The sequence below is a fragment of the Podarcis erhardii genome (assembly GCF_964252035.2).
Source record: "Podarcis erhardii genome assembly, chromosome: Z".
In the NCBI taxonomy this organism is placed as follows: Eukaryota; Metazoa; Chordata; class Lepidosauria; order Squamata; family Lacertidae; genus Podarcis; species Podarcis erhardii.
The window spans coordinates 25,262,555-25,281,124 of record NC_138504.1 but is presented as its reverse complement, the minus strand read 5'-3'; the positions used below and the strand labels follow the sequence as shown (position 1 = coordinate 25,281,124).

Genomic DNA, 18,570 nt, shown 5'->3' with positions numbered 1-18,570 from the left:
CCAGTCTCTTTAGAAATTATTAACACTCTGCGCTCCTTATCATAACCACATAACTCCTGTGAGTTTATGAAGTACAGCTGGACCCCACACTTCAATATACCATTCTCTTAGCCTTGGAATTTCCAGGATTTAGTATGCACACTCCTGGCAGAATGTCCTTTGAGTGATGTGTTGCAAAGGGGCAAGATCCTCTGCTGTGATCCACAGAAGACAAGGCACATCAGTCTTCTAGCTGGGCAGCATACATTTCATGCTGAAAAATCAGAGGTAACTTGTGTTTAGGTATGTGTTTCAGATCCAGATGTATCAGTTGCAGTCCAGTTGCTTGGTAATTGAAAGCTGCAACTGATAAAAGCTGCAGAAGTTAGAACAGCAGAATCATAGAATTGTTGAGTTAGAAAGGATCCCAAGGGTCATCTATTCCAACCCTGTGCAATGTAGGAGTCTCAACTTGATCATGTAACAACTCCCATCATCATCCCTGTCCATTGACAAGGACTAGGCCCAATATTACAGCCACTACACCACAATGACTTTTTGTGTTCTTGGGCCTGAGAACCATCTCTCTGTTCTTCCTTGTTCTGAAATGATCTTCTAGGGTGTGGGACAGGACCTTTTTGATTGTGGCACCTACACTTTGGAATAGCCTACCTAAGGTACCGTATTTTTCGCTCTATAAGACGCACCAGACCACAAGACGCACCTAGTTTTTGGAGGAGGAAAACAAGGAAAAAAAATATTCTGAATCTCAGAAGCCAGAACAGCAAGAGGGATCGCTGTGCAGTGAAAGCAGCAATCCCTCTTGCTGTTCTGGCTTCTGGGATAGCTGCACAACCTGCATTCGCTTCATAAGACGCACACACATTTCCCCTTACTTTTTAGGAGGGAAAAAGTGAGTCTTATAGAGCAAAAAATACGGTAACTTTCCTTGTTAGCTCTTCAGCATTTTAGCAAACAGATGAAACCCTTTTTGTTGTAATAAGTGGTTTTTATATAATCTGCATTTCTTTTAGTAGGGCGACTTCCTGCTCTTTGGGGTTTAATGTGTAGGGTTTTGTCTCTGAACTGTTCTCTGGCTTTATTTAAAATTGTATTTTTTGCATTTAAATTGCTCCAACACTTGAAGTTTATAGCAGAAATGCAATTCAGGGATTAGCTTTTTAGTAACAACAACAACAACAACAACAACAACAACAACAACAACAACAACATGATAATTCTCTTTTTAAATTTTGTGATGCAGTTTAAAAAAACACACATAACATGAACTAACTTTGGCACCATCTGGCCTTTCCATAATTTTTTTCCCCTGTTAAGACAACTCGTGTGGCCTGCCATTTCCACAAACCAAAGTAGCAAGGCCTTTCATGTCTACTTTGGAAACAACTTTGAGTACACCCTGCATTATTCATATAGCTGTTGTTTCTTCCCCAGCTGTTAAAGGGCTTTGAGAACTGGTCAAGCTTACCACAATTTTCACATACACAAATACACATACATACTTGCAAACAATAGCAAGTGAGTTACACAAATGTGACCTCTTGTGAAATGGAACGTTAGTCATTTTTTTAAAAAAAAGGTTTGTTTCAGCTAGTTACTTTGTGACCAAAGAAAAGTCAAGCAAGATTTTTCTGGCAGGAATCCTTTGGGTGCAGATGAACAAGCAGGTTGCAATGGTGTAAAAGCGTAATTGGTCCCCCTGACAGCTTATGGGCCCTCAGGAGATGCCCATTCATGCTGACACTTGATGCTGCCCCGTAACTATCTTTGTTTAACTTATACCCATTAGATCTTATCCTTCCCTCAAGAGCAGCATCAGGGACCATGCCTTTGTCCTTTTCTGCATGTCAGCCCTTCAGATAGCTGAAGAGTGTTTCATGTCGACACTTGCACCCCATCATCTCTTCTCAAGGCTAAACAGATCCACTTCTCTTAACCATATCCCTTATCATCTCTGTTTCCCTTCTCTGGTACCCAGAACCGAACATTGCGCTCCAGATGAGTTGTACTCCTCCTTCAGTTGTTTCCTGTTGAATGCTTTTGGGGGGTGCTTTTTGGCAAGGCAGGTGCTTCTTTGCAAACTCTTAAGATGGATTTCCTCCCCTTCCTCCTAGGGTCAACCAGGACCAATTGGGAACCAAGGACGGATGGGTGTTCCAGGGTTTACTGGGCCAGAAGGCTTGAGGGGGCCAAAGGGAGAGAGAGGGAGCACAGGTGCCCCAGGTACAGCTGGACTGAAGGGAGATAAGGTAAGTTTATCCATTCCTCTGAGCTTTCTGAATCCTTAAAGACAGCCCTGTTTTTACTTACTTACTGCTGGAATAATGGCAAAGTGCTGTCTTGTTCACGCCCTGTAGAAGTATGGTGTACACATAGAGCAGTATCAAAATCACTGAAGATCACAATTACCTAGCACATAATACAAATTTGGCTATTTCATATGGCTTCATTATGAATTGGGCACCATAATCCCAAAAAAGTTCTTTTTGGCTTAGATTAAAACTTGAGCCATGAACACCTGTTCCTGTCATCACCACCATTTAGTGCTTTATATCCTGCAGTGGTTTAGTGTCAGGGACCCTGGCAAATGTAATTACTAAAGATCCAGGTGTCCTGGGGAAATCACAGTTCCCAGAGTCCACAGCACTTGGGACAATGTCACTGCAGCATATTGGAAACCAGTGAGAGGGAGATTTTGCAGAAAGGCCTCCAGGAGGCAAGACACCTTTTCTACTGCTGCTTCTAGAAGGAACATGTGGTGAAAGGGTACTGAAGCTCATGGGTTTTAGGAGGTAGGCATTGTCTTTGGACTCCCAGTGATGTTATTGGGAGTGTTCCAGGTCCAAATTTTGAAACTGGCCTCCGAAAATGTTTATTAGACCTGTGCAGGTTTGTATATATGTGGTGGAGCCAGCTAATTCTAGTTTTGTCTCCATCCTCCTTACTGCTGAATTTGACAAAGGCAGCAAAGGAGGACATTGACAGGCAGTGCTACTCCCTAGGCTGGTTGTAAGTTAGCTGGATGAGGGCAAAGTGTAGTTGGTGGGGCAATGGTCCATTTGCCCTGAATACTAGCCTCCACTGTTTAAAAAAAGAAGAAGAGCAGAAGATATTCAGAGATCATTCTGCAAAATGACTCCCCACCCCCCCGGGAGGTGATAGAAAAGAAAGTTCTCAGGGGGGTAGACCTCTTCCAAGAAATTTTGGCTCAGTTCTAGCCAAGTAACTATTCCCCAGCCTCCCATTTGCTTATGGAAATACTTTTAAAATATGGCCAAGAGAGCAATTTGGCAAACAGCTCTGTGGAGTAATATCATTTAATCAGAAAGAATGGAGGGCAAGGCACAGAAGCCAAGAAGAGACAAAGCTCACAAACTGGTGCTTGAAGGAGAATTTAATTGGCCGCTCACTGTGTTTGGACAAAGTGTGCTGGTTCTAATCCTTTGTATACCAAAACTCTGAAATGGCACCTTTTGATTCAAGAGAATCTACCCGAAGAAAGACATTTTGTTGAAATGTGTTAGGCAGAGTATTTGTACCAATAAATTCTCCTTCAGCCATCAGTCTGAAGTTTCTATTTTTGAATTCCTTCTTTCACTACAGCTGGGCTAGGGAACCTTTTGCAGTATATCGGCTTCATAAGGAACCTCTCAGGAAGCACATCACAGTGGGTCTTCCCCGGCCAGATCAAGGTGGCTGGGGACCCTGGTGCGGTTTCTCAAATAGAGTCCCCCCCCCACACACAAAAAAAGGGATGCACCAGAAAATACTTTTTGAGATGTCTTAAATTGACTGTAAGGGACGCGGGTCACGCTGTGGGTTAAACCACAGAGCCTAGGACTTACCAATCAGAAGGTTGGCAGTTCAAATCCCCGTGACGGAGTGAACTCCTGTTGCTCGGTCCCTGCTCCTGCCAACCTAGCAGTTCAAAAGCACGTCAAAGTGCAAGTAGATCAATAGGTACCGTTCCAGCGGGAAGGTAAACGGCGTTTCCGTGTGCTGCTCTGGTTCGCCAGAAGCTGCTTAGTCATGCTGGCCACATGACCCGGAAGCTCCCTCGGCCAATAAAGTGACCCCAGAGTCGGCCATGACTGGACCTAATGGTCAGGGGTCCCTTTACCTTTACCTTAAATTGACTGTAATCATTAAGCTTTCATTTACTACAAAAAATATTCAGAGCATTTCATGTCTCTTGGCCAAACACAAACAATTTAGGTGGTCTTAGTAAACAACAACACCATTGAAAATACTCAGAGCATATGCAGTTTTGTATTTTAAACTCACAATTCATCGTTTACACTCACTTCTTAACTTAAGAAAGAATATTGACAAGCTGGAATGTGTTCAGAGGAGGGCAACCAAGATGATCAGGGTTCTTTCTAGTTTAAAAGAGTTTTGCTTTTTGTTTTTTGCAAAAGGAGGTAGGTCCTAAAATATACATTTCAGGTGTTTAAGAAAAGGGTAAATAGACAAATAGATCAGTTGATCACCTTTGACTAGTCCATCTTTATTCTAAACTACCATAAATTGCTAACAGAGTTCAGATCTATGGATCAGATGAAACATCAACTGCCTCTTTTTAATCCTTTCAGGGCCCAATGGGAGTCCCCGGATTTCCAGGAATATCCGGAGTTCCTGTAAGTCTCTCTGTGTTTTAAAAAATTAAGTATAAAGATTTGAAATAATGCTGCTGTTTGTATTGTTTTGCTTTTCCCATGCCCCCAGAAAATGCATAGTCATTTATCTGAGCTAAAAAGCAGGCTGCATCTCATCTTATTTCCCGTAAAATGTGTATAGGCAAGTCACTGTTGTATAATTCAGGTAAGTAATATAATAAGCACACAGGATTAATAAATGCAATCATTACTGTTAAACATCAATAAACCATAAGCCGAACAAATCTGCCTCCCAGTTCCACCTTTCTTATATTTCACATGGAGAAACTGGCTAGTACCAATTTACTTTTTTTTGTTAATGCTGTGAACACGGACAGTTCCCAATGCTTGAAAAAATGTGGTACGGTTTCCAGTGCAGTCCCATTCCAATCTGTGTGAGGACTGGATGTGATTGCTACAGAACACTTATGGGTTCCTTTAAGGGAACTGGAAAGCCTTTGCACAGTGGGAGTCCTTGCAGGAGGGAAAGGGCCACCAAAGGTCGTGTAGGAAATGTTGACCGCCAGGTAAGTTTCTGTCTTTCCGTGTTGATGCAGCTGGGCCGATGAAATCTCTTGGCAGCAGCCGCTGCAGCCGCCTGTGTTTATGAACTGTTAACCACAGATGTACGGGAGAAGCAGCCCTCTAAAAATCCCCCACCCTGCAGCATGTGTTTAGTTTTTCCCATGGAACAAGGTTCAGTAGTTTGGAAAGCGAGATGCAAGGTTTATACCATTTCAGCTGAATATACAAGGCTTGCTAAATGGAAACAACACAATGAAATAGTGCATGGAATGGCTTCTATCAGTTCTGTTGAAAAGTGTTTGGGGGCAGGGGAGGAACCTCAGGCTATTTTAAAGGCAAGATCTGGAACTCACCAGAGGGGCCCCCTCCAGCTCTCATAATATACAGAGCTGCTTATTAAATTGGGCTAGCGTTCATCCTTGAGTGAATCTATTCCCCCCCCCTTTTTTTCAATGTTTATTCAGTTCCTCTGGAAAAGTTTAGAAGGCAGGCCATTCCCAGGCACTGTGTTAGAAAAAGGTGTCACTGTGTCATCCGTAACACCCTCTATTGTAATCTCTTTAATCTGAATTGATAGAGCAGGAACATTTGGTATAGTGGCTTGTATCCAATGTAGCGCTGAGGGCACCACACTTGCTTTTGCCCTACGGCTTTGATGTTAGTCTTAAACTTTTATACTTGTAAGTTTTTTTATATGTATAATTGTAAGTCACATTATGTAGTAAGCATACATTTAACAACAGCAGCAAGAGGGAAGAGACGATGCCATTTCAGGGAGGGAATCCACTTTTGAACACAACAGTGCTTTCAATTTTGTTTATCATTTCTCAACTGCATTAGTCTGTGATTTTCTTCACCTGAAATCTGGCATTGTGTAGTCTATTCTACCATCTCATTCTGCTGCTCTGCAGCTATTTAGTGCCCAAATGAGCAGACTTAATGCAAAGCATGAATTGACCTATAGTAATGACAGGTACAATTTGAGCTCATCATCTCTGTAAGCTCCATCTCAAATCAAGAAAGCTACTCCAGGATGTTTATAATATTGTAGAAGCTGGAGATAATGTAGCCCACAAATAGTCTGTAGTATTCTAGTTATCTACTTGTGGGTAGGAGCTGCTGGCCTTTATTTGCAAACACATATAATTATCATTTCCACTGAATGAGCTTGTCCCTAGAGATATCTGCAGCCTTCTGGCTGTAAATCTAAATACATAAAGATATGTATAAAGAATTGCACCTGTTTGCTTTGAATAGTCACAGTTCAATGTTTATATTTTATTACTGTATGGTGGGTTGACACAAGATACTTTACTCCTAAACCGCATACGAGAGATTACAATAGCAGACTCTCCTGCTTTTAAAGGGAATAGCTTTTAAACATAGAGGAAGCTGGGCAAAGGATGTACCAAGAACTGCAAATCAGGAGTTTCCACCAGTGTGGGCAAATTTCCCCAATAATCCTTTAGCGGGACCTTTGCCAACTCCTAATTTCATTTCATTTTATTGTTGTTGCTGCCAGCACAGTTTGAACTGCTGCAGTTTATACATTAAATGCATTAGCCAGACAATACCTTCTGGAGAGTGTGAAACAAAGAAAATATCTTTTAAAACCACACAGCTACTTGGGGGGCATTTCACACACAGCCCTGCCATACATCTCTGCGATGATTGAGATTGGGGGAAAGCTCCTCCCAGTTTGAAAAGCAGCCCACCCACAAATCAGCACTGTATAGTTGGAACTGGCTTATTTGTATACAAGGTTGTATCTCAAATAGCACCATGTTAAAGTCACCTAGTAGTGTGCTTGTTCTGCCAGCGGAACCTTGTTCTGCAAGATCTAAGCAGGTTGCCAGTAACTTTGTATTGTTTTATTTATTTATTTCATAAAATTTATATGCTGCTTAGGGAGACGGGTGGCGCTGTGGGTTAAACCACAGAGCCTAGGACTTGCCGATCAGATGGTCGGCGGTTCGAATCCCTGTGACGGGGTGAGCTCCCGTTGCTCGGTCCCTGCTCCTGCCAACCTAGCAGTTTGAAAGCACGTCAAAGTGCAAGTAAATAAATAGGTACCGCTCTGGCGGGAAGGTAAACGGCGTTTCCATGCGCAGCTCTGGTTTGCCAGAAACTGCTTAGTCATGCTGGCCACGTGACCCGGAAGCTGTACGCCGGCTCCCTTGGCCAATAAAGCGAGATGAGCGCCGCAACCCCAGAGCCGGCCACGACTGGACCTAATGGTCAGCGGTCCCTTTACCTTTTTATATGCTGCTTGATTGTCCGGGGGCGGGGAGGGGGTGGTCGTCTGAAAGTGGTTTACAAAGAAACAATGAAATTATCAATAAAAACAGTTGAAATCAGCTTAAATAGTTCAAACAGTTTAGAACGTTCAAAGATCAACTAGAAACAGGTTAGAACTTGTCAACGTTCGACATATCCAGGGATACTTACCTGAACAGAAATGTTTTTCGCAGGTTCTGAAAAGAGTTCAGTGAAGGTGCCTGGCTGGTGTCAGTAAACAGGGAGTTCCACAGTGAAATATCTATTTCTTGCAGAAGCATTGGAATCTTTTGTTGTGCAATGTTAGAACTCACCTTCACACTGGCAGAGAACATTGGCTATATCCTCTATTAGATCCCCTCCTCTGACAGTGGGCTCCCTTGGGTTTACCTGGCAGTAGTAGGCAGCAACAGCACTCTAGGTACATTGTGGGAGTTGGAGTCCGACAACATCTTTAGGACCACAGGCTCCCCACCACTGCCTTGCAAAATCAGCCTATCTCTGATGTGACCAACATTGTGCCCACTAGTGGTTCTTGGACTCCCACCAGCCCTGGCCAGCCCCAGGGCTGATGGGAGTTGTAGTCCAAAAACATCTAGAGGGTTGGCTACCTCTGGGATGTGGTATACTTTATTTATCAGTGATGTCTGTCAGACAATGCAAAAACCTTGAATAAGCTCTGCCTCTCAGTTCTTGAGAGTTTGATATGGTGGTTTTGGTTCATACAATACTGAGAGAGTAACCCAGATTAAGTAGGACCCTTCAGAATTACGTGCCCTTTACAGTGAGGATCCAGAGGTGCTCATTTTCTTAAAGCTGCAGCTGCTGCCATCTAGTGTCACAATTCTCTTCAGAGCAATAATAGCCCTTAGGAAAGAGCACAGAGATAAACCCATCAGTCCTTCTTTTCCGTGTTCGAATGTTGTCTTAGGGTGTCCCCAGACTGGCAGAATTTTGCAGGAGGGATTAAAGGAGCATGCAGAGATATTTAGGTGCATGCAATTAAAAGTGGATTAAAATGCTCTGTCAACCAAGTGCAACAAATCCACTTTTAAAAAGGAGTGGAGTACAGCAGACTTGCAACTTGCACACATTTAACTTGCACGACCATCTTTACATGCTTGGTGATAGGCCAGCAGACACAGAACAAATTAAACACACACGGAGTGGAAAGAGCTTTTCAAGCTCTTCACCTTGCTTACCAAGCTCTAGGAAGGTCCCGTAAGGGCTTTAGAGGCCTCTGCAAAATCTCCTGGGGCCATCTGAGATCTGCCAAAGGTTTCCAGAGCCCGAGCAAGACCTTCCCAGAGCCCAATAAGTCAGGAAGAGAGCTTAAAAAGCTCTTTCCACACTGGGCTTTCCTGCCACAGAAAGAGCTTTTATGTTCCTCACCTTGCATGAGGCATGCCTACTTTGAAAAGTTATGGATGGTCACATGAGGGAAGCTCCGGGGTTGTTTTGACTGTACATGATTTTGGCTTTACATGCTTACCCTTCCCAATCTAATCTCAAGTGAAGCTTAATAATTTCACAAAATGTACATTTTCTATAAAAAACAAAACAGGTGATTGGATATCCTCACATATTCTATCTTGCGCCTTAAAGCAGGCACCTGAGGAGGAGACTTTTCAGTTTTCAGTTGCACTGGAACTGTGAGTCAAATGCAACCTGCCTCTGAATGTGGAGGCTTCATATCATATTTGGAAACTTAAGCTAGTGCAGAATTCAGCGGCCATGTTGCTCACTGGGGCAAGATGGTTTGAGCATATTACACCAGTCCTGGTCTAACTGCACTGGCTGCTGATTAGTTTCCAGGACCAATTCAAAGTGCTGGTTTTGACCTATAAAGCCTTAAGTGGCTCAGGACCACAATACCTCAAGAACTGCCTCTCCCCATATAAACTGACCCAGACTCTGCATTCATCATCTGAGGCCCTTCTTCATGTGCCTCCTCCTTGTGAGGTTGGGAGGGTGGGGAACTACTGAAAACCATCCCCAGGGTGTTCTCCATGATCGACTTGAGACATGCAGAATGAGGCAGCCCTTAAAGCATCCAGAGGTTGGGGAGTTCTGATGATGTATAAATAATAATTACCCATCCTGAGAGCTTTTGTGTTCATTTCCATGTAGACTGCAGATCTGCAAGTGTGTTCCTTTGCTTTCTCCAGTGCAAATGCATGATAATGCATGATAAATGCATGTAATATCATGCAAATGCCTGATAAAGAACACAGTAAGTGTATTACCACTGGGTTCTGAGTTAGTGCATGTAGGTCATTATTGTTCAGCTATGCTTTTGTTAACCATTTTATTTTTGTCTATTTGGCTAAATCAATTTTTTTTTCATTAGTTTTGATAAACTGATTCCTCTTACAGCAACTGTTTACATCATTGTACATTTTTTTAAAGTCCAAAGATGTTTGCAAAATGCTAATCTTAATGCACTATTTTCCTTTTCTCTCTTTGCACAGGGACATCCTGGTCAGCCAGGACACAGAGGCTTGCCTGGCCTGGATGGCTGTAATGGCACTATTGGGAGTCCTGGGGTTCCAGGACAAGATGGATTTCCTGGCGTGCAAGGTCCCCCGGTAATTCGTTGTACTGCCTTATGTTAAGTACGGCTGCCATATGTCTAAAATTTCCCGGACAAAGCCGGGATTCAGCCGTCCGAAACAGCACCCTAGCGGAAATAGCTTTAATGCACCCAGGTGGAAATCCAGACATATGGCAGCCCATGTCAGTGTAGATTTTGGTGTACAGTGGGTCGGGTTGCGAACGTGATCCGTGTGGGATGCACATTCACAACCCGCAGCGTCTGCAACCCACAGCAGCGCATTTGCACACACGCGGGTTGCAATTTGGCTCTTCTGCCCATGCGCGACTTCTGAAACCCGGAAGTAACCCATTCCGGTACTTCCGGGTTTTGGCGGTCTGCAACCTGAAAAAACGCAACCTGAAGTGTCTGTAACCCGAGATATAACTGTATTTCCTTTTCACTCTTTGAAATATGGCAACCCTATGTTTGGAGAGTTGGGAAGGCATTCTGTCCAAAACTATGGAAAGCCACTGTCATTTGGAATAGGCAGTCATGGGTTACAGGGAGCAGTGGTGTGGTATAAGGTAGTTTTGCAGATAAGTCGGGGGGGGGGACCTTTTTGAGCCTGAAAGCCGCTTGCCCCTGCTGGCAACCTTTCTGAAGGTGGGTGAAGTCAGATGCAAATATGGGAAAAGTGATGGATATAACTGCTACCTTCCTAGCATGGAGTGCATCCCATCCCATGTATAGTTCAGAGGTTTCTATACACACACACACACACACACACACATACACACCCCACACACATACCTTGCTCATCTCTCCAGCTCTTCCCATGCAAACAAGAGTCACTGTCCCAGTCCAAGAACATATTCAGACCTGGCAAAAGCACTCAAGGAGGTTGTGGCCTTGGGAGAGTTCTGGGAGGTACAAGGTGAACAATTGGGTCCTGCTTATATCCATTTGCTTTTGGGCACTGGTTTCAGGAACGTTCATGTTTTTGCTTTCTACCCCTGCCCCTTGTTTTTTTTTTAAGAGAAACAAACATGCTTGACTGGTTGGATTTTTTGTTCTTATGTGTCTATATAGGGTGACCCTGGACCAAAGGGCCCAAAAGGCGAGCCTTCTTTTGCCCAGGGAGTTTTTAAGGGAATGAAGGTAAGATATGTTCAAACAAGGGAGAAATGGAAGCATGCATAATACTTTCTCCAGCCTTCTCAAACCTGGCACCCTCCAGATATTTTGCACTACGACTGCGCTGACTGGGGCTGATGGGAGCTGTAGTTCAAAGCATCCAAAAGGCACCAGGGACTCAGCTATACAGCTGCAAATACAATGTTTTAAGTGTGTTGTAAAGTGTATTATACAAATGTGAAACGAGATGGTGATGGTGAGCCATGAGAAATTTAATATATTTTTCAAACCTTTTTTTTTTAAAAAAAAAAAAATCACAATGTTTTTTTATATGTGTCTAGATTCCACCCAGGCTGAGGAAAGCTGGTCCAAGACATTTCATTTTGTTGCTTGTGTTATGGTTAGAGGGGGCATTTTCTGCAAGTGACAGCAATCAACTGTTTACAATTTTCCTACCTGTTTGTATCGCTCATGCATACAGGGCATAAATGAATAGAAATGTATATTTTATTTTTGACATCTAAAAATAATTTTGCCTCTATCTGAGGCTTAATCGTGGATTTTTATTTCTGAATGTTTATCTGAGCCAGTAAGGTAGATGTTTCACTCAGTAATGTTGCATCTTAGCATGTAGGTAATAGTTAACCAGTTGTTGTGATAATGGCAATAGTAATAGTAGTAGTATCATCATCATCATCTGCATTAAAGCATTTGTTTTAATATTTAATTTCGGCTTCATCAAAGGCTATTGTTGTTGTTTAGGGCGAAAGAGGTCGTTCCGGATTGGATGGTGCAGTTGTAAGTTTGTTTTCCATACACTCTGATAAAAGCTTTGAATCTTGACAAGCAGCTCCTTAAGAGAACCAAAATGCATCTTTGTGTTATTTATGTTTGCTGTCCTGGGATTGTGCTGTTTATTTGAAATGCTGAATACAGATATCATCATCCCAAAGACCATGAGCATTTCTGGATGGTGTGGGATCAATTCTCATACTAAGTCTGCTTTTATAGCTGCATACCAAGTTCTAGTTGCGCATACCACACGTGGAGTACTGCCTATGTTAAGGCTGATGGCATGTGCTGAACTCCGCTTGCACTTATTTTTAGTGCACTGTTGTGATCCTTAGTTTTCTTCTTGGGACCACCCATGAAAGAGTATGCTAGAGATTCAAGCTCACCAAATTCTGCTCACGCCATTGTTCTGCAAATAACTGCTGCACTGTATGACAACGGCAGGTGGATCTGGTGTACACAATGGACTAGTACACACAGAACAATTTCAGCTTAATGAACCATGGTTCTTAATTGAGGACAAGTGTCATGCCCACTTGCTCCCTCCTTTCCTCACACATTGGTTTTGATGCTCCAGTTGTGGTTTCGTGTTCCATCCATTACAGAATCAAATCCCAGTTTCGCATTCTAGTTCGTAAACTGAGATTAAGCCACAGTTTCTCAGTTCACATGTAATGTGAAACTATTGTTTCCACTATCCACAGTAGAAGCAGCCCAAGAGATGCACAAGGGAAGGGAGGAGTAACAGCAAACTGCATTGGCACTATTTCTGTTCTCACAATTTTAAAGATGAGATCACTATTTCTGAACCAGCAAAGCAGCTACCATAACAAATAAGTAGGAATAACCATTCCCTAAAATGGGAAGGATTATCCTCCATTAATTTGCCTGCATATGATTTTTTGTGCACAAGGGAATAATACATGCATATATGGCCCGTTATTCTCTACCCAAAAAGCCTATGATATTGCAAGTTATATTCCCTAATGTTTCTTTTTCCAGGGACCTAAAGGTTTCCCTGGCCCTACTGGTCCTATTGGCCCAGGTGGGCTACCTGGCTTTCCGGTAAGTCACTCTTTCTGTTTGCCCTCCTTGCCATTAATTATAATGTTTCCTGCTATAGTCATTTTGCTATATTCTTTTTTTTTTTTTTTGTCAGTTGTGCAGAGCTATATTTTTGCTACTAATGTTGGTAGCTTAAATTTTTAGGTGTTATTTTTATAGCAGTCCATAATGTTAAAATAGTTTCTTTGAGAAAACACACAAGTGCAGTTAATGAATGACTGATTGTGGAAATGAAGCCCCTCCCTCCTTTCCCCAGAGACAATGCAGCAATTCATCATTGAGGCCGAGATCCTAAGTGCACTTAACTAGAGTTTAGTTGTATTGCTGCTCTTTGAACCTGTGAATGGTTTATATTTTCTATGGAGCAGAGTAACCAAAGTGATGCCCTCCAGATGTTGTTGGACTCGGCTGTGCTTCAGTGGTTCTGCTCCTATCTCCAGGGCTGCTTTGGTGCCATGGAAGTTGCCCTGTGGTCATCCCAGAGGGCTCCGTCTCTTCCCCTAGGCTAAAATCTGTATGGCGTTACTGGGAGCTGTCATGAGGAGACTTGGAACGAAGTGTCATCAATATGCAGATTACACCCATCTCTGTCTCTCTGGTCCACCTGAATTGGGAAAGGTGGTTGAGGTGTTAGACTGCTGCATGGAGGTGGGGATGGGCTGAGTTTGAGCCCAGTAAACTGAAGCTGAATCATGAAAAAACAGAAGTATTAATGTGTCCCAGGTCCTCACTTTGCAGAGGTGATGAAACAGCCTATTCTGGACAGGGTTGCACTCCCATGGATGCAGCAGCTCTGCAGATTGCGGTCGCTCCTGGATTGAACACTGTCACTGAGCTCTAGGAATACCTTTTTCCAGCTATGACTGGTTCACCATCCTTATTGGGGAGGAGATGCTTTGGCCTTGGACGCACACACCATTATTTAAAAGTTAGGGCAACATTTAGTGGCATGGGTGAGTGGGGAGGAAAGAGGCCGTTTCACTTCCCACCAGAATTAGGGGAGAGATGTGTCATCTGCTCTCACCCGTTCATTCTCTGTGCTTCTGTGCTTACATTTGCAGTATACTCTACAGTAAACAACTGTTAATTTTTGGATAGTAAGACAGACACTCACCCTTCATTTCTTTTTGTGCCTGTCTTTGCTTCTTCTTTTTCTGTTTTCATGCCCATGCCTTTAAAAAAATTGACATCCCAGCCAAGTGTAAATTCCTATTTGTAATTTTTTTGGTTTTCTTTTTTTACATTTAGGGGCCACCAGGTCCACCTGGCCCCCCAGGTCCTGTGGTAAGTATGTTTGACTATTGCCTTGATTCTTGGATTTTAGACATTTCCATTCATTAGATAAGTAACGTTGTTGTTGTTTTTCTTTGCATCCTTTAAGCAACATCAAAGCTTTTGGGTGAAATATGGTTGTCCAGCTTCAGGCATGCTTGGAGGAAACTATTACATATACTTATCTGGATCCATTCCAACCTGGCTTCAGGCCTGGGCATGGTACTGAAACTGCCTTGGTCATCCTGGTTGATGGCATTTGCTGGGAGAGAGATGCAGGAAGTTCAGCTTTGCTTGTTCTCCTTAATCTCTCAGGGATTTTTGATACTGTTGACATGGAGTCTCTGGCAGTACTGTGTTTCAGTAGTTCTGCTCCTTCATCCAGGGCCGTTTCCAGAAAGCAGTCAAAAGAAGCTACTATTCGATGCCATGAGAACTTTTCTGTGGTGTCCTGTAGGTTCCATCTTCTCCCCATGCTATTTAAGATATATAGAAAGCCACTGGGAGCTGTTATCTTGAGTGTCAGCAATTTGTGGACGACACTCTTCTCTAACTCTCTGTTCCATCTAAATCAGGAGAAGTCATGGAGGTGCTAGGCAGGTGTTTGGAGGCAGTGGGCCTGGATGTGGGCCAAGAAATTGAAACTGAACCCTGTAAAGGCAAAGGTGTTTTGTGTTCTAAGTTCTCAAGTCCAAGAGGTGTGAAGATGGCTTGTACCGTGGAAGGAGCAGGTTCATAGCTTGGAGGTGCTCCTGGATCCAGCATTGTCACTAGAGACCAAGTGGCTTCATTGGCTAGAAGTGTATATTTCTAGTTCTGGCTGGCTTGCCAGCTTTGCTCCTTATGGCCAGAAATGACTTTGCCACTGTAATCTATGCTCTGGTAGCTTTCAGATTGGATAATGGCAATGCTGCTCTTGAAGATGATTCAGTATGCAGCGGCCAGATTACTGGCTGGGGATGCCTTTGGAACTCCTATTACCCCTGTTTTGAAACAGCTATACTAGGCCCCCATCAGGTGTTAAGACCAGTAGAGGGGGGCCTCTTTGTAGTTCTACAGCTCCCAGAAGCTCAAGGGGTGGCAGCCCAGGACAAGGCATTCTCCATGGCAGCCCAAGCTGTGGAATTCCCTCTCCACAGAGGTGCATCTGACACCTTCACTCTACAGCTTTCAGTGAATGCTTTACCCTGGCCTTTGACACCTGAGATATGTGTTTTCAGGACCCAATCAATTCCTGTTTCTGCCATTTCTTTTAAATGGTTTTAGTTCTGAATTTTAAATCATTATAATAACCCATCCTGCAACCTGCTAGTGAAGGGAGGTAATAAATAAATGTAATAACAAGAGCACTGTGCATTAGTTATTTTAGGAGATTCTTGATTTGTGTTTTTTTGCTCATTTTCCTACAAATCTGAAACAGGTTTATTTTTCATAATACATTGCTTATTTGGTTTTGGTTTTCAACAGGGTAACAGTGGCCTAGTTTTCCAAGGAGAAAAAGGAGCAAAGGCAAGTTCAATTTATTTTGGCTTTGCCATGTGTTGATATTTGGAAATGCGCTTAGGCATCCTGCTAATGGTTATCCCAGCCATTTAATCCCCAGTTAGGAACCTCATTTGATTCATCAAACGAAAGGAGTTACTCAGGAGCAAATGTGTCAACAACCCTAATCATTTCCAGTGTTTGGTCTTGAAGCCCTAGAGAGCTACTGCGAGTCAGATCAAATACTACCGGAATCAGGGGCGGAGGAAGGGGTGTGTGGTGGGTGCAGGCCGCCCCTGGTATCACCACTGAGAGGGGTGACAAAATGCCGGGTGGCACTCACCGCAGTGCCTGCAGCATGCCTGAGCCACACATCTCTCCTGGGAGAGGTGTGGTGGCTTGGGTGCACGCAGGCTCCGTGCTGCCCAAACGGTCCACCTGCTGCTTTCCCCCCAGCTGTAGGGCAGCTGAGTGGGAGGAGGCAGGCAGACTCTGGAGGCCCCATAGTGCACCCTGCCCCTATGACCTTCCAAGGAAAACCCAAATTGCCATTTACTCCAGTTGAGTGCTAAAGGGTGGATGGAATTCCCCAGGAGGGAAAGCAACAGGACCAGAGGAAATATGGATAAGCCCTGAGTCAGAGTAGCGATCCATTCAACTCAGGTCCCACTATACATTCAAAACAGTTTCCCTCAAAACTCTTAATTCAAGCTTCATTTGACTGAAATTTGGTTTGTATAGCAGCTGTTCTGGAGAGACTGACCCCATTGCTATCTTTCCCCCTGAATATGATGAATAGAAAGTCAGATCCAAAGTTGTACTCCACTGAATCCTCTTTCCTTGATGAAGCAGCCTTAAGAATACAGGGAAGGGCTGCTGTTGAGTGGCAGAGCAGCTGCTTTTAATGAAGAAGGTCTTCATTTCAGTCCCCGGGCATCTGCAGGTCAGGGCTGGGGAAAGGCCCTCTGCCTGATACCTTGGGCAGCTGCTGCCAGTCATTGTAGAAATACTGAGCTAGAGGGATCAAGGACCTGACTCATTATAAGGCAACTTCCTATGTTTGGTCAGCTGGGTTGAGCCAAGGGTTCAGTCTAGTCCAGCACCCTCTTCCTACAGTGGCCAACCAAATGCCTGTTGAGTGCAGAAGCTTTCCTTTGCTATCTTTCCCAGCAACTTGCAATTCAGGCTGCTATCCTGTACCCATGGGGCTCTTTACCAAACCAAATTTCGGGTGGACTTTTCTCACCTAGAATATCTACCAGTGTTCATAACCAACAACACCCACTCAGCCCCTTCTAAGTTCCCTTTGCACTCAGCATGTCTTTTGACAACTGATGTGTGATTCCAGCTTCTGGGATTTCCAAGCTTTTTTTTCTTTTGGCTTTAAAACCCCTTGAATATGCTTTACCCATGCAAGGCATACATTCTAAATTGCCTCATGCCTCATGCATAATCTTTTCCCCCAATAGGGAGATGTTGGGCTTCCAGGGCCCGCTGGTCCTCCACCTTCTACAGGGATCCAGGAATTCATGGGATTCCCCAAAGGACAGCAAGGAGCTAAGGTTTGTCTTTAACTTTGGAATCTCCCATCCCATGTTTAGTGTGAAATTGGGAGAACCCACTGAATTAATCTTTTGGTAGATTGGTTCTCTGGCTTGGCTAGATGATGTTGATGCTTTGAGCTGTGGCAGAAGTCAGACCAAGCCAAGCCTGAAGGTTTTGTTATAGGAATTCTAAGGTCTCAAATATAGAATAAATGTTCATAATTGTACAAGGCAAACACACATACATAAGTATAGTGTCTGAAATAGTAAGGAGAGCAATCCTGAAGCCATTTTGACTCTCCCAAATGGACCCCCAATATTTCTCTGCATGGAGAAAGGAAATGAGAAAAGCTTTCCAATTGTCTTGCACCTCCCTTCAAATACAGTCTGGCAAGTATCTGTTAAGCTGAGCAAACTATCAATATGTGTAAGAGATTCAGGAACTAAAGTATTTACCATCTCAAAGGAATAGCCAGGCTACCCAGAAAATACAATCAAGTAAGGCATTATCAGGTATCCTGTCAGACAGGAAAGAAGCAACACTCTCAAATTTCTGCTGGAGACCGCCTCCTTCTTTGATGTATGTATGATGTTTTGGGGGCCTAGTCTTGGGCTACAGGGTAGACAATTTCAAAAGTCTTTATAGGGGCTTGCACACCATTGTTCTGGGTCTCTCCAACCGCCTTGCAAGGAGGGGAGAGAACTCTGTTGCAACAGAAAATTTAAGACCTGCCTTGTGCATGCATTAATCAAAATGCAAACTCAGAAGAGATGGTCTATTTACCTTTTTCCACCTCTTGGTTCTTTACTGAACTGATGCACTGAGAAATCCTTGATTCAGCACTATTTCAGCACACTGTCTTGTGATAACTGGCAGGAATTTGCTTAGAGGTTAGAAGCATCCTTTTGACCTTTTGTTCCCCAGGGAAAAAGCCAAGATAACAATGTGTCTCATGCCCCTAAGGTGATTAAAAATATTTATCAGCCTACTTTGAAATCAGTTATTCAAGGAGGGCAGAGACAATTGAGGCCAGTTATTGCGGATGCTCGATATTTATTCAACTCTGTGAATGATTAACTCACTTGGTCTGATTTCCAGAAGCCTTGATCAATGATTTCCAACACTGTTTTCCCACCACCACCAAGGTGACCTAAGCATTTTGGAACATTTTTTTCTGGTTGTTTGCTTGTTGCTGAGAACTTAAGCTTTCCCAGAAGAGGAAGCAGTCAAAAGGCTTCCCAAGGTTTTAATCATTAGTTTGGGAGCGTTGACATACCACATGCTTCT

General features: G+C 43.4%; 1 protein-coding gene across 4 annotated transcripts in view; it reads left to right on the top strand.

Annotated features, from left to right (window-relative positions):
- Window positions 1-18,570, top strand: part of COL4A6 (collagen type IV alpha 6 chain) — a 173,782-nt gene that overhangs the window by 102,914 nt on the left and 52,298 nt on the right. For 3 of the 4 annotated variants that reach the window (XM_081846894.1, XM_081846896.1, XM_081846893.1), the window contains exons 5-13: window positions 2,115-2,249; window positions 4,593-4,637; window positions 9,929-10,045; window positions 11,083-11,151; window positions 11,890-11,925; window positions 12,922-12,984; window positions 14,233-14,268; window positions 15,724-15,765; window positions 17,208-17,300. In XM_081846894.1, the coding sequence (XP_081703020.1) occupies window positions 2,115-2,249; window positions 4,593-4,637; window positions 9,929-10,045; window positions 11,083-11,151; window positions 11,890-11,925; window positions 12,922-12,984; window positions 14,233-14,268; window positions 15,724-15,765; window positions 17,208-17,300 (636 nt within the window). Of the gene's footprint in view, window positions 1-2,114; window positions 2,250-4,592; window positions 4,638-9,928; window positions 10,046-11,082; window positions 11,152-11,889; window positions 11,926-12,921; window positions 12,985-14,232; window positions 14,269-15,723; window positions 15,770-17,207; window positions 17,301-18,570 lie in introns of all 4 variants that reach the window. The other variant, XM_081846895.1, reaches the window with a different exon arrangement.